The sequence below is a fragment of the Sinohyriopsis cumingii genome, chromosome 9 (assembly GCF_028554795.1).
Source record: "Sinohyriopsis cumingii isolate HCF-2022 chromosome 9, ASM2855479v2, whole genome shotgun sequence".
NCBI classification, from domain to species: Eukaryota; Metazoa; Mollusca; class Bivalvia; order Unionida; family Unionidae; genus Sinohyriopsis; species Sinohyriopsis cumingii.
Genome location: NC_142969.1, coordinates 22,549,187 through 22,565,836, shown reverse-complemented (window position 1 = coordinate 22,565,836; position 16,650 = coordinate 22,549,187). Strand labels below are relative to the sequence as shown.

The 16,650-nt window shown below is 37.4% G+C and overlaps 1 protein-coding gene across 1 annotated transcript in view; it reads left to right on the top strand.

Annotated features, from left to right (window-relative positions):
• The window catches only part of LOC149791385 (uncharacterized), a 190,794-nt gene that overhangs the window by 17,535 nt on the left and 156,609 nt on the right, over positions 1-16,650 (top strand). Inside the window, exon 2 of the mRNA XM_089971345.1 lies at positions 8,116-8,296. Within this exon, the coding sequence (XP_089827471.1) occupies positions 8,227-8,296 (70 nt within the window). The 5' untranslated portion in view covers positions 8,116-8,226. The remainder of the gene's footprint in view (positions 1-8,115; positions 8,297-16,650) is intronic.

The following is a 16,650-nucleotide window of genomic DNA, read 5'->3' as shown; positions in this document are numbered from 1 at the left end:
CTGATTTAAAGTGGAAATTAAATGGTTTTAATATGGAGTAAAGAACAACAAATAGACATTCATATCATTAAGGTCAGTGTCTTTATTTACTTACTTGCCATGCTGATCACTAACTGCAAGAACCGCATAACCATAGCACCCCAGTATTCTGTGTTTTTAACCTTTATGTGTGTGGGAGGGTGCAGGAGGTCAAATTTTCAAGAATAACTCACATAGTTGGCAGACTTTTTTGTTAAATATTCTGTCATATATACAGTGAGCTTCCAAATCACTTTAGAGGGCAATAAAATTTTAATAAATACCCCAATGTCATTGTTACATGCAGAAGTTGTATATGCCAAATTATCTGAATGATACTGAATCCAGAAAAGCATTCGTCCCAGACATCAATGGGTTCCATTAAAACCAGAGAATATCTACCTTTCATCACATTATGAGCCATGTACTTTCTTCCTTGAACTGAGAAACCCTGCCATTTTTTTAACACGCATACGAGTTAATACGATGTCGATCGGCAACAACTGTATGTCAACCAATTTCGGTTGAAAGCTGGAACACAAAAGTTTGATGATGGTACCACTGTTAACTAAGAAGCCAACACTACACTAAGTCTGTCTTCAGCACAATTTCGCCCTTAAGATTTTTTCCAGCGCACCTTCTGATCACCAATATTCACCCAAATCTTATTTTTAGATAATACATGCTTTTTCTTCTCAGATCTGCTTAAAAACTGGGGGCCTGCCTTTCTTTGTGTCCTCTTGAATCAATTTGTGTGCCACATGCGAATGTTGTTGTTATTACACAGTATTTTATCTACAAATGGCTTCATTTAAGTCATATTGACTCATCAAGGCAAAATACAGTGAGTCAAAATCCAAACGTATGAGTCTTATTGAAGGCGACGGTCAGTCTTCAGTGGTTTTTAAAAATAATTACATTGTTTAAATACACAACAAAAATAATAGTTACATAACGTAACTAAAGCTAATGAGGCATGTTTCTAAATGTTTTTATACAAGAAAACATTACACTAGGTTGTAGTGACTAGAATGTATTCGACTAGCAGGCAGAGAAGAGCTTATCAACACATCATGCCATGTCTTCAATGAGGAAGTCTTCTGAATGTGACTCAGTAAACCGTTCACACTATAACAAATCATGTTAAGTTCATAGATTCTTCTCTCTTGTTTTTTTTCCATTTCTTCAAAGCTTCCTCAAAATTTAAGGAACTTCTGTCTTTCCCATCAATCTTGATAAGCATCAGATTTATCCGATTCTCAATCCCAGCCTTATTCCTAAAGGTGGTTAAGATCCTGTTCTGGACAGAGAATCGACTTGACTTATACAATATTTGAAAATGTAGCCAGCTGTATGTTTTCAACCATTGCTGCACAAAATTACGTTTTTATCTTTCGAGTAACTGTTACCTCATCTTTCAATGATGATGGCTCTACTGGTTTGATAACATTACTGTTATCACTGGTTGGTCGTAAACACAGTCTGAAAGATAATTTCATATCTTCCAGATCTATTTTAATTTTCTTTTTGCCTTCGACTCCATTTTCAGTTGAATGCTGACAGTATCTTGGAACAACACAAGGCATACAGTTGAGCACATGGAAATTGTTGTTTCATTGCATGACAGTTGTGTGCATAAAATAATAGTTTCTCATGAGAATCACTTTAAAACCACATGTTTATTTTCTGGCTCTTTCTTAGGTGTGGTAGTATACTGTTCTAACATCCTGTTGCTACAAATGATCTGACAGTTACAGGTCACACATGGTTAACTCCAGGCTCCACACTCAGTTGTAACTCTATGTCTTAATAACATTAACATAAGAAACTGGTGTGCATGGTATTTTCTGTTTGGGAGAGTTGTGTCCTGGCCATTAAGGTAGTTGGACCAAACCATTGTTTTGTGTTAATCAGAAAAACATAACATTGAGGTGCGTCAGTTTACGTGCTGGCGATGATTTTTGTGCATCAGATTGGAAACGTTTGTGTATTTGATGCATGACGCATGGGTAGATAAAACACTGTTTACATTGGACACTCACAGAATTTGTTGAATGTATCACATCACTACTTTTGGAGCACTTCTGAAAAGAATAGAATTATGAGCGACTGTGTTGACTGAATTAATTGGTGGCATCTCTTATTCTAAACTGAATATTTGAATGTTGTATACACCTGACATCTTGATTATTTCAAAGAACAGCTTATACGGAAGTCGTGCTAGGATTTTAAACCTTGCAGTCCTGAACTCCTAGTTTGGTATAAATAGGATTCCCACCAGCAAAAGTTGCAGTCCCTTTCCAGAAGCATAATGGGCATACCAGAAGTTGTCCAGATGAGAAGAACCAGTGGTTGCCATTGCGTTTTAGTTTTCCAAATTCTTTACATCACTGACATATAGCTGAGTTCTTGTTTGTCCATCAAGTGAGAGACTCAATTTTGTCAATCCAGGAAAAGGTCTTTTTCCAAACACTATGACAGTCATCATGCACTTTCTTGCACTTGGCTATTGTTCCATCCGAACTATCAGTTTTATGAACTTAGCTCTCTTCTGAATCTCATTACAGTCTTTTTCAGTTTGCTGTTTAACCCAAGATTACTTATCCAAATTTGCCAAGTATTTTGTCTAAGTTTCAGTGTGTTTTGAATTCAAGATCACATAAACTATGTATTTGGCTACACTCGGAAATGAACACAATAATGAAAGCTAAAGTTGTTCATTCTTTGGATTATAGTCATATATCTCCCACTGGGCTTTCATGGCTCATTAGTTTGCAAGCATTTGTTATATAATTTTTGCCTTTATTTGCTATTGGTACCAGAGCAAGCCACAGGAAGCAAAGGTGCCCCGAATACCTCTGTCCCTCTTCTTCTGACCAAGGCATAATACTTTTTGTATCAAATCTATGTCCAGTTTCCTATTTTGTGCGGACCTGTTCCTAACCTACCACCAGATGTGGTAGTTGCATCTGAATAGAATATTCCAAAGTTGTGAATTTTCTGACTGTTTAGTAGTTTATTATTTTTTGTGTGTACTATCCTTCAGTTTTCTGAAAGGTGTGCCAAATCAGTTGGACTTAACAGTAGCCATTGCTTTTTGTGATCTTACCATATATACTTGCATATAAGCCCGTTCGCATATAAGCTGACCCTCAAACTGAACAGGTATAAACAATAAAAAGTGCATGACTTGCGTATAAGCTGACCTACAACTCTGAGACATCTCAAGATGCATGAGGTAAGTTCTAAATGCATTTATTTAGGCAAACTTAATTAAAAAAGATACATCTTGAGGTTGACTTGCATGATTATTAAAAAGAAAGGGTATACAGTAATTCATTTAATTTTCTGTTTTATTATTGATTGTGCCTAGTTTAGATTTGTGTATAATTTGATCGAACGATGACAAGAATTTAGCAATCGCAAGTTGCTGTAACACCATCTCTCCCTTTTGACTCAATTATTGTTTGTTTATGCATTGGACATTTTATATCAGTGTACCGGTAATTCTGTTTTTACTTTGCATTGAAATTGTAAATACCTAACTCATTACAATGTAATCCCAGTATGACAACACAACAAACAAACAATACGGTTTGATTCAACACTCGTAATTAGGCTACTGAACGTATTTACATAATGGCGCCACCACACGTACATTGTAGGTTTGATTACATGCTGAATTAAGTACATCCTTTGGAGTCGAATCATGGGCACCATTGCGCTAAACTTAAATGATATCTCGAAAATACAATAATAAAGTTTCGGAAATAATGCTTCAAAAATTATGCTAATACCATAATAGCTGAGTTGTAGTTTGCTTTGATGTAAGCGACCTTACACCATACTTGTCAACTTTCATGACGGGAGGAGAAAAAAACACTCCTGATTTTCGGGGCGGTCCACGCCAACCTCCCAGTTTCATAATATCTTCCGATTTTTGCAGAGAACTCCCGATTATTACATTATGTCTTCGATTTTCATTTCTTCCAAACAAGGAAAGTCCTACATGTTCTGTTGTAACACCTGTGAATTATTGTTGTGACGAAATAATTTCTTTACTATAAAGAATTCGCTTCTTCACTAAATAAAATGTTTAGTTTAAACATTATTCACATAAATTAATGATTTTATTTTACCTCTACAATAATACAAAAAAAAAGCAGAACAAAAAAATTAAACCACAACAATAAAATTGCCCACAATAATTTCAATCCCAAGAATGATCACTGTGAATGCTGTAACTCCATATGCTATAGTGCCATTCCCACGAAAGAAACTTACACAGTGAACACCTGGCATTTTTATACCGTATATACCAATGTTAATTACCATTGTTAAATTAAAAGAAGGAATGAAAATACATACTATGCAGCAAATGTGCCCTCAAAAAACTAATTCAGAATACCTGTTTTATAGTAAACAATACTAAATGCTTTACGAAAAACAATAATGGAATGAGGTCCGATACACAAAGGGGGAAATATAGCTGCCACATGTATGGTACCATTAGGCTAGCTATTTTGGTACCTTTAGTTCAGCAAAATTGGGAATCCTTTATTTTCCAATCATTTGCTGGTGCTTGCATAACACACAATAGTGTAGAACGTGGTTTCTTTGAATTATGATGGAGGGCCAATCATTTTCACAAAATAGTTGCATGGATATGGATTAACTTTTAATTAGTCACGCTGGCTTTCTTGCTTGTTTATTTAAGACTAATGTTCAGATATTGTGCAGTTTGACCACAGCTGACCAGACTATGAAAATTGGGCACGTACTGGGGGAAAATAGGGCACGTCCTGGGGGAAAATAGGGCATGTCACAGGGAGAAACAGTGAGTCTTTTTGCGAATTTCACGCATATTGAACCTGGAAGAGCGATCAGTATTTAATGCAAACAAGGCTTTAAAAATGCCACGCAAAAAACTCCCGATTTTAGGTCCCAATCTCAATTTTTTTTATTCAGTCTCCCTGCTTGGCTTTTGAAAAGTTCATATGTATGCCTTACACCACGTTTTACAAAACTACGATAATCATGCTAATATTATGGAATAAAAGTCAATTACACATCAATGTACTGTTATAGTTACGGGTCAAAATTCCCTCTTATCACTAGCCAGGGTTTTAATGATTAACTGGCCTGTACTGCTGTCGCAAAAACGAAGGATAAATTCGCCGACTATCAACATAAGAGATGCCGAAACATCAAGCTTTCCATTGTGTGGAAAGTTATGATGTTTGTTCAGCTAAAGCACAAAACTAAAATTGATTGATGTTGATCTTAGTTGATTTATATGAGAATTTTAGCCTTTATTATTACCACTCTTCGTGAACATTTAAATTATGATGGTTGTGTGCCTTGTACAATTAAACATGCATACCTTTTTAAAAATATTTCCTTAATTTGTAGGATTCCTTATATAATTGAAAATGAGTAACTCGTGAGCGCGTGCTTCATCGTAAATGAAACAGCTATTAAGGACTGGCTGAAATGTTATCTAGAAAAATGCAATTTGGTCGAGACAATGAATAAAGCAAAATCTGCATCTAATATGTTTGGCAGTAAGTAAGGATTTAAGTGACGCTGTGCACGCTTTGCACTGTGTAAGTACTGTACATTATAGTTCAGCATGGTCTCCCTGGTAAACTCAACCGGCCCACGAATTATGAAGTCTGTATTTAACTTTATTTAACTTCGTGCTGGAGAAATCAGAAAATATGCACATGCAAAATAATAACAAGATCAATCATAGTGCTTTATAACAGTTCAATAATTGTCGGGTCACCGAAAGTTACTTTTTTACATGCCTATGTCTTAGGACACGGAAAAAATATTGTTTCGTGTCTCAAGATTTGCAACCATTACAGTAGTCAACAAAAAGACTAAACACTGTCAAGTTTAGACATTGGCCTGCGGATAATCTGACCCTCCCCCTTCTTCCAGGCCTTTATTTTTTTCTAAATTATTTGGCTTATACGCGAGTATATATGGTAATTCGTTTGTCTCAGCATCGTGAGTTTGTAAACCAGACCAATCAGTGTCCATTCAAGTCCCAAAATTTTTGTGTAAAGAGGACTTTATTGGGTAAGAACAAAAGCTCTATTTGATGTGCATGTATGTGTGTGGGAGGGGGTATATGTGTGAGTGCTATTGTATGCAAATTATAGATGTACATGTTGTGTGTGTGTTATACTGGGTGAGTGCTATAGATTTTTGTGTTTCTTTTTGGGATGAGGTGTGGGGAAGAGGGATATTCAGTGTTGGATATGGATGTTATTTATTGGTGATGGCAATTTATTTTCTGTAGGATTGGGTTTTGGGTGCTTTTTTTAAAAAAAATTTGGGGTGGCAATTTCTTTTCTGGCTTTGTTCTTTTCCTTCAGAGTCTCTTTCCTTTCCTGCTCTTCTTTAGTACTGCCGAAGTAGTCATTGTTTCTTTTTCAGTTCCTGATCTTATTTATTGTGTTACTGGGTGTATATTTTTTATATGAAACAGCTATTTTCTAAGGGTTCCACTGTAGGGTCAGACCGTCATCTTTCAGAACTGATTAGGTTCTTTGAGTTCCAGAGACCAGTCTGTCACTTGTTAGTGCTGAGGTGGAACCTCTTGTATTCACTGGTTGCTATCTAAACTTACGAACCTTTTAGTGAAGCTTCCATTGAGAACCTTATCCTTTTGACATTCTTCCCCCCCCCCCCCATCCCTAGCAGTGGTAAGGATAAAAGTAAAATTCAGTGGAAATGGGTTGTTCATTATTCATTGGTAAGTATTAATTAGTCTCTATCATTTGCCAAGCTGGCTCTCTCAATCTGGCCAAGAATCGGGTACCGTGGTGGCTCCTGTTCCTATCGAAAGAGGTGTCTCCATCTCATCAGTGCTGGGCCCAAGATAGACTCCTTTGTCTAGTTAGACCTTTTCAGTTCTATCCATTGAAATCAAAAAAGAGAAAGGATGGTATGTAGCCATTTTATTTTCTCCCTCAGTGTTATTTCTGATATTTTGGCAACCATCATTTCAATTTGGACAATGAAAAGAGCTTAGGAACCTTTCACTGAGTAAAATTTCTCTTTCATAAAAATCAAATTAAGTTAGAGGAGGGCTATCTGTGGCCTTTTTAAATGTTTCGACTTTGGTTGATGTCATGAAAGTCACCTTCTGGCATTGTCACTCTGCTTGTCATTTTATCATTGATCAGTGGCATCTCAGGCTTAGGGTATTTTTATGTTTTGTTTACAGTTGTATCAGCTCAACAAGTTACCAAGGCATCATCCAATCTGCATTAGAACATTGTACAGCAGACTTTTAAGTTTTCTTGATGATTTATCTTTTATCATCAGCCTTGTTCTAGTCTGGTAAATTCAGCAATGTGGTACTAACAGGTTATGCATTACTGCTTTTTAAAATGTATTTTTGAAGGGGGCTTAATCTAATTTAAATTGTATGATACCTACCTGCTGTTATTGACCAGTTCAGTTCCTATTCTGTGGTCATTCAGTCTCTGGCCAAGTGAAAGAAGGATGATATTCCGATGTCAGAAGTGGACTATGGTATTGGGCTGGGATTGTATTGCTCATTATTTTAGATTAATAATGTCCTTGGGCTGGGGATAAGCACTAGAAAGAGCTAAAGTATTAAGAGCTACAGAATTGAAATCAGTTTAATCACCATAACTCCCCTTCCCCACAAAACCCCACTCTCCCAAAGCACTAGATTTTTTTCACATGAATGTAAAATATTTTTTCTTGCCACAAGGCTTGAATTTGCTAAAAAAAACATAATGACAAAACTGACATGTTCACATTAAGTTGTGAGGTAGTTGGCTATCAGCTCGCATAACGTTAGGTCATAGAAGTATTCAATTACAGAAGTGCTCTTCATGCTAGCTGCATATTGTGTGCCAAAATCTTTGTACATAAATGTCTGTTGATAGCTACAATAGATGCACTTTATTTCTTATAATGATAAAGAGTGCTTACTAGAGATAATTTTTGTGTGAACTTCTAGAAATTGTTATAGAATCAAGTAGATCCACTTGTGTTGAATACTGAATTTTATTTATATGGTTAACATGATTTGGTTTGACTTTTTCTTAGTGTCGCCTGCAGACCAATCCTGGATGTCGACCCTGCATGTGAAAGGTGGACAGTATGCCTTAGAGCCATTAGACCTTGAAGCTAGGAGTCCATTTCAATTACATTGACTCTATGGCCACAGCAGGAGCAAAACCAATGGAGTGTGAACTGGTTAGAAGTGGGATTTTGAAACTCTTAGATGGTACGTGAAAGATAAAAGTCATATATCAGTGTACACGTTTTTGTCAGCACCAAGGTATGTAGAGTGTTCTAAATGGATACACAATATTGATACTGTATACATTTGAATTAAGATCCTTTAACTCCATCAGTTTCATTCCTTTAACTCCATCACTTTGTTTGCTTTCAATCTGACTTGATGACAGAATATTTCAGTGTATTTTCATGCTGTGCATACAGATAATTTTTACAGGGTTTCCATGGTATTGGGAAAAAGTTGGGAGAAATTATTCTTTCTTTTTCCCAACTGTGAAAAGTTTGGAATTTTCTGCCACCACTTGATGACAGAAACAATTGCATAATTGAATTGTAACTGAACTGGTTGTTGGTTAAATTTATCGAGTTTTGACCAGAGTATTCAGAGGTTGCTGTATGGATCATTTGGGTGCTTGCGATAAACGTGTATATTTAGTCAATCCGAACAGTCAGTGGATTAGATTCATCTAGTAGACAGGTTATTTCACAGCTCAATATTGGTATCTTCACAGCTGCCAACCCTCACGAATTTGGTGTGAATTTCATGACTTTTTCAGTGATTCACGGCGCAAGCCAAAAATTCACGAATTCTCCAATCCTCAATTATTTTAAATCTTTAATAAAAGAACCGATTTCCCGTTAAGCGCTAGTCGTGATATTCACAGTTGCCGAAACGGTCCGGTACTGCTGGTTGTGATATTAGTAGATCTACAGCCGATTAGTACAGTTGGCCCGGTAGCAAGCATTTTAACTTATTTTAATCTGTATGTATAAGAGTAGTTTCACAAATGCTTTTGAGAGAAACTGGGGCCTAACTGGAATTTTGCTCCGCGCATGCGTCACCAACACTGATTTGAGTTACGGTTCAGCAACGCATGTACGATTTTGAAAATGTCTTCACCACTAAGAAAAAAGAACTCTTATACTCAAAAGGTGAAGTTTAATTTGGAATATATAAAAAATTGGCCGTGCATTCTGACATTAAACATTGATATTCATCATGCTTTTTGCACTCAGTGCGCCATTGCAGAGACGATGTGAGGAAGCATATCGGTTGCAAAAAACATGTAGCAGTTGGGAAAATTAAGAATTCGCAGATTTCAGCTCCAGAATATTTTAAACAATTGGCGGAAGAAATGCAGGCTACCAACGCTGAAGCATTATTTGTGATTTTTCTTGTCGAACACAATCTACCTTTATCAGCTGGAGACCATGCTCAACATTTGTTCTGACAAATGTTGCCGGACTCAAAAATCGATTCCAAATTTTCCTGTGAAAGGATCAAAAGTGCTACAGCTCCTGTGCATTCCTCATAGCAACAGTGCAAGCGAAAGTGTATTTTCTCTTGTGAGGAAAAATAAGGCTTTAGGGCCTCTTTAGCTGCAGAAAATTTGTCAGTAATTTTAGTCACCAAGATCAACCAGCCGTCTGAACTGTTTAGAAAACAAATTTACGATCAAGCAGTTGAGGAAGTTCAAGTCTGCCACAGTATCATGTCTTGATAAATAAATATTTCTGCATGTATGTAGTGTTTTAGTTTTATATTGCGAACTTGATATAGTGTAGTATTGACGGTCGGAGTGGTGAGAGTGGATGGAGTTATTGTCGTGGTATTTTTCACGGATTCTTGCCCAAATTCACGACTTTTTATCCCTGTTTTCACTAATTGTGAGCCTAGAGGGTTGGCAGCTATGTATCTTTTCTTACAAGGGAGGTATGAAAACCAGTCTTGCGCCACAAGAAGCCAACATGGTGGTGGCAAAGCATAGCCGCTTACCTGATGGCCTAGAAAACTTAAACCCTGTTACACTGAGTCGTACCTGCATGAAATCGATATGAAAATTATTTACTTTCTCAGAAATTGAGAATATTACAATTGTTATGTCTTTAATCTGCTGAAAGATGAGATGAACCTACAGTGCTGATGAAATTGGACCTGGTACTTGCTGTTTGCATTGTTAATTTGCACGAGTACACAGATTTCACAACCCACATGTTCATGACATCATAGGTCTATTAGTCATATGATATCATTAATAACATGTTTTAAATGCTGTAGAAAAAAACAAAAATATTAAATGAAAGTCGTATGCTGTTTGTAATTAAAAAAAACCCCAAAAAACCACAGTTCTCTATATTATAAAACTATTGCCTAGGTTTTGTTGTATCATGTGATTGCCACGTTGACATGTGCTTTCTGCTTGATGAATCAGACTGTCGACATTTCTGCAACATTGACAGGTTTCAGGTGGTTGTTCTCAAATATGTTGAGAATTATATGTTCTTTCTGGTTTTACAAAAGACTTCAATTTAATATATTTAAATTTTTGTACAACATTAGAAATGAGTTTGTTGTTGATATCATGTGACTGTTGGACTTAAGATGCTGTAGTTTGAGATTTGTGCAGTCATGTGACTAGTAATGCAAATGACGAGTCTGGGTCAGGTTTCATCTATGCAGTATTTTTGTCTAGTCTGTCAGTGGATTAAAGACATATCGATTATAACATTAGCAGCAGAGAGACTGAGCCCACCAACTATTCCGTCCAACTGAACCCTCTATCGAGAACACTCTTGATAGAGGGTCTTATTTCACAAAATAAACCCTCTATTCAGAAAATTATGATAAATAAGCCTTCTCTGCTGACTAGAAGAGTTATTTCATGAAAAATAACTAACTATAAAAATACTTCTTGACTCCGGGGTCTACTAGACGAAACATTCGGTGGCCTAGTCTCTCTGCTGCTAGAAATGTAAAGATTTTTAATCCTAAAGGATTTCTAATTAAAAATTGTATCCAACCCAACTCGATACCGTGTACGAGGATCATGTAAATTTATCATTACAAATCCGTATGGTTTTGCCTGAGCACGACTAAAGAAATTTCTGAATTTATTTATGTCCATGCCACCGCTGCACCAAGTTCGATGAATATTTTGTAATGTGTGTGCGTCAACGCCGTTAAATACCGCGAGAAGGTTACAGTTATCTCTGATCACTTTCGGGATTTGTGTATAACGTTGAGTTACATAAATCACATCGGTGTTTTTATGCCTGCCACGTGAAAATATCCTGGCAGGGTTTGATTGTTTGTCCAGCATGATATCATCGTACACGACTAAATTATTAATACTCCCATCAATATCATCGATACTCGGTGCTTCGTCAATATCAGTTATAAAATCAACAACATCTTCTTCACTTATCGATTTTGCACTTTCGTTAAAATCTTTTAATACCTGATAACATCGCTGATCGTCCACTGATGGTGCTATCAAATATAATTTATCCCACTTCATCCACTTCATTATTAAATTAAGTAACAACTGCGTCTTACCCGACCCAGATGGGCCTATGATAATCATTCGAACAGAATTTGGTAGCACTGAGTTATGTTTGATTGGCTCTCGTCACTTTGACGCAGAAAAGTCAGTGATCTCCATTAGATATATCATAAAATAAATATGAATTTGTGTGAAACGCCGAGCACATACCCCAACTGCGGATATGACAACAATTACAACAAAAAATAATTGACAAGCGCTTACAGGCAAGTGTGAACGATGCGGTATAAAAAAGTTTAGATTTATTTTTAAAAAAAGGGGAGGTGATATCGCAGCCAAGTTAGCCAAGTTACCAGGGGCTCCGTGGGCTAAATACCCAGGAGAAAAACATCTTCCAGGATATAATTATTGTGGTCCAGGAACCCGACTTGATATCAGACTTGATGCTTAGGATCAGCCCAATCCAGGTGAGTATCCGATAAATGCTATTGATAAGGCGTGTCATGCTCATGATGTAGCTTACCAAAGCAAGGATTTACAACAGCGCCATCTCGCGGACGTGAAATTAATTCATGCGTTAAATGCCATCCCTGATAAATCTTTCGAAGAAAAGTTAGCATCCTGGCTAATAAAATCCGCAATGAAAGGTAAATTAGCGCTAGGTGCTGGTATATAATGGAGTCGATTTATTATTCCCCAAGAGGATATTGGAGAAGTAGCGCAGCAATTAGTAAACTCGCTGAAGCAGCAAAAGTTACAAAAGTTGCTGCTAAAAAGTGGTTATCCCAACAGGCAATATGGCAATTTATCTGCCGTGTCCTAAACAAATTAACTTTGCACATTTTGATGTTAGTGTACCAAATGAGGTTCATCAGGCTGATATATTATTTCTACCACATGATACTATCCGAAGACGTACGTACAAGTACGCGTTAACTGTAGTTGATGTTGCAAGTAGATACAAAGATGCGGAACCGTTAACGACTAAAACAGCATCTGAGGTTGCTTCTGCGTTTAAACGAATTTATCAACGTGGTCTGCGATGGCCAAATTTATTACAAGTTGATCCTGGCAAAGAATTTCAGGGTGCAGTATCATCACTGATGAAACAACATAACGTCACCATCAGACGAGGACATACTGAAATTCATCGCGATCAGGCAATTGTTGAGCAATTTAATCGAACGCTTGCTGAGTGGTTATTTGGATATCAATACGCGAAGGAATTTATTCAGGATACGAGATCGCGCGAATGGGTTGCAAGATTACCAAGCGTGATAGCTGCGATAAATAGCGAGATCACACGAACAACCAACATGAAACCTGCCATCGCGATCACAAAAAAACATACACCCGTGATTCTTCAGCGCAGCCAATACTGGGTAATGTTACAGTTAGATATTTATATGAACCGGGTGAACTTGAAGGTGGTAAACGAATTGCGACTGATCCTATCTGGAGTGTTACCACACACAAGGTAACCACCGTGACAAGATCTACTGGCAGACCAGCAATCTACAGGTTGGATTCAACTGCTCCTCAACGCGGATTCACACGTGAGCAACTACAGGTGATTCCTGAGGATATGCAATTATTGCCAAAATCACTTCAGTGATTTCGATCACTTAACTAGCACCCCGACGTTGATTGCACTCAAGACAGGTCAACATGATATTATCACGTGTATGACCGCGATTGTTATCTTTTCTGTCTACGGTAAATTGTCTTGAATTTTTATTCGAATACTGCCATAGCATTATACAATTACAGCTCGTGTAGTGATTATTCTGCTGTTGTTTTAACTCAATAATAAATTCAACATCAAGGTCGAAATTGCGATTATTTTTTTTGTCACTCTGTTTGTAACCAGAGAGTTTTTTTCTTATTACATCATCATCGGTGATGCTGTTGTTTTCATTATTAATTTTATCAGCTATTGAATCTTCCAAGACAATTCTTCGCAGTTGAGATATTCTTCTGACTCTGGACACCGCTAGGTAGACTAAGTTTGACCATTCGATTCTATCATCAACAATCCAGACAGTTGTATCACTGATAGTTAGTCCTTGAGATGAATGAATTGTCATTGCGTATCCTAGTGTCCACAGGGATTTATTCATTTTCAGTGCGTCTTTGACAGCATTAATATCAACTAACACAATATCATTCAGTACTAAATTCTGTTTCTCTGTTTTTCCAGGGATATCAACATCTATATTCTGCAACCGCGTATCAGCTGGTCTATAACATAACGGCACTGGCAACATTGGAAACTTTTCTTGTTGTAATTGAAATAGTTGTTGTTGAAGTGTGTCTCTGACTATCTTTCTACTTGCTACTATCAAATCGTCTGGTTTCCATGAGCTCCAAAAGTCGCTCATCGAAGTTTCAGGAATCATCTCGTGCATAATTTCACATTGAATTTTATTCGGTTGTAATCTGATTAATGTTTTAAATTCTTTCAACGTTGCATCAAGTGCTCTATGATCATCAGACACTTCTTCGTAATAATCAACAAAATCTTTTAACCAATCATGCGGAGATGCGCCGACAAATGGAGGTGGTTGACCGTGATCGCCGCACATAATCACTGCAGTATTTTTCGTTAGCAGCCAATCAAGAAATGTTTTTAACGTTTCCAGCGGCACTGTACATATCTCATCCCAAATTATTTTCTCGGGAATATATTTTGTTCCCATTCGATCTGACGTCCACACACCGCCGCTGTATTTGAAAAAGCTGTGATAAGTACAAGAATTGACTCCTCGTTGTTTCGTCTCTCTGGCAAGCCGGTGTGTAGGTGTTAGCACAATCATATCCGATTTTCCAAATAATTCAATCGCTCGAGTTGTTTTACCAGACCCGCCCGGCCCGTTTAAATAAACGGTTTTGTGTCTAGTGATTGGATCATACACAGATGGTGCGTTCGACATTTCTGACATTTCTGATAATTTACAATAATCATCCTTAATTGCAACATCAGCGGATTCACAATATTCGTGTAACATCTCCGCTTTTATTCTCCACGAACTCCATGATTCATCGCAAAAGTCTTTGACTTTCCTTGTAAAACGAGCCAGTGATTCTGAATATTTTTTATTGATATAAAATGAATCCGTTGCAACTCTAACTGCGATGTCAGGAAATCGATTTATCATTGATAGTAAATTTATAGAAACATAACCCAGCATTGAAGATCTTAAATGTGTGTACTGAGGCGATTCTCCGTCGATATAACTTACAATTGTGCCCAACTTTTTCCCGTCGGACAAGAACACATCCTCCCGATTACAAAATATATTTCTCGCAACAGCGTCAGCAATTATAAAATCCAATTCAGCATCATCGATAATCAGTCGCGAGTGATGCATTTTATGATCAAATGCTGCACCCTGAGTAAATAATTACCAATTATTCTTCGTCCAAGATCTTTTGCTATTTTTTCACTATTGCTATGTTTGATCTTGAGAACTTTAGGAGCCTCACTGACAATGACATCCATCGGGGTATTTAGACTCTCTCGTGCATACTCGCTAATAACTTCATCTACACTGACACGCTCCGGTGTTGGCAACCAAACTGAGGTCTGCGGTTGATATGATATGATTGCTTCACTGACAGTCAACGATACCAGTTTTCGGCTGTCAAGCATATATCGCAATAACACTATTGGTACCCAGCACTTTTCACTGAAGTGTCTGCCAAACCAAACATAACAGCACGGATGAAGTCTCGCGGCGAATTCAAACGAAGTCACATGAGCAAATCCTGTCAGGTCAAAGTCGGGTAAAACGCCGTTTATAGCAACTCGTGTCATCGAGTTCATGGGATGTCCAAATCGCTTAAAGTATTCGCTGCACTCGCCGTTCCCGAGAAAGCTTCCTGGGTAGCAAGCAATCATATCCACGGAAATCATATCCCGGTAGTCATACCGGATATTCCACAACCCGCCATGCCCATACTCGACACAACTTAATTGTATATCGGAAAGAAACTGACTTCGGGTTGGTCTCCACAAATTTCTTTCTCTGGCAGCGTGAGCGGCAACACTTGGAACTGTAAAACAATTAACCAATAACTGCTCAATGTCTTCAGAAACGCTTGCGTTTCTCACATATTTCTCTGCGAGTTTTTTCATTTGTTGTTGCAACGACTCCGTCCGGTATAATTCCCGTTGGGTTTTACAAATTGATCATACTCGGAATCTTCAGAACTCCTAAATAACCACACTGACACAGGGTCAGTTTTACTCAGCGTGTAAATAGCATCAAATATGTTTCCGGAATAAAATTTGACAACACGATCTCGTGGAAATATTGTAACTGCATCAGTCCAGGCATGAGAGTTATGATCAGTAATTTCAATCGGTGATCCTGCTTCGAACTTTATAATATTTCCCCGGTTAGTGTTTTTACTGTTATTGAAAATTTTAATTTACTTGATAGCACAGCATCATCATTTATTGTTGCCCCAGTATCCTTGACTTGCTCAGCCCATGCTGTTATTTTTTCACGTTGCAGATCAGTTAAACCGTTTCCTCGTTTTGCATTTTTAAAATGTTCCATTACTCGCTCGGCTACACAATTTAACGTAGTCATTGACTTTGTCAGTGTTGACGAAGTCATTTTCATCGGGGTGAGTTTATCAATTTTTGTTTTTTTTACCAGATAGATTCCGTAAACGACTGCGGTTACAGGATACGCTCGAGCGTAATATGGTTTATCAATCCCGGTCAGCATTCCTGGTTTGGAATCTTTACTTAACAGAATGGTCTTTCCGTTAGCAAGAACGGGGTCGAGTTTGTCACGGATAATCCATTCATCGTCTTCAAGGTTGACGATAAATTTTATTCTGAAAAATTTTTTCTTACTGTGTTCATCGCTTTGATGAATATCAAATAGATAATCAATAATTGTTTTTGCTCGGGCATCAGTCATTGTAGCATCGATGACTTCATCAACATCGATGCTGTCATCGATGATTTCGTCAATATAAAGATAATTTTAAATGACGACCATACATGAGAAGCGCCGTCGTCGCGGAATTCTTTTTTACC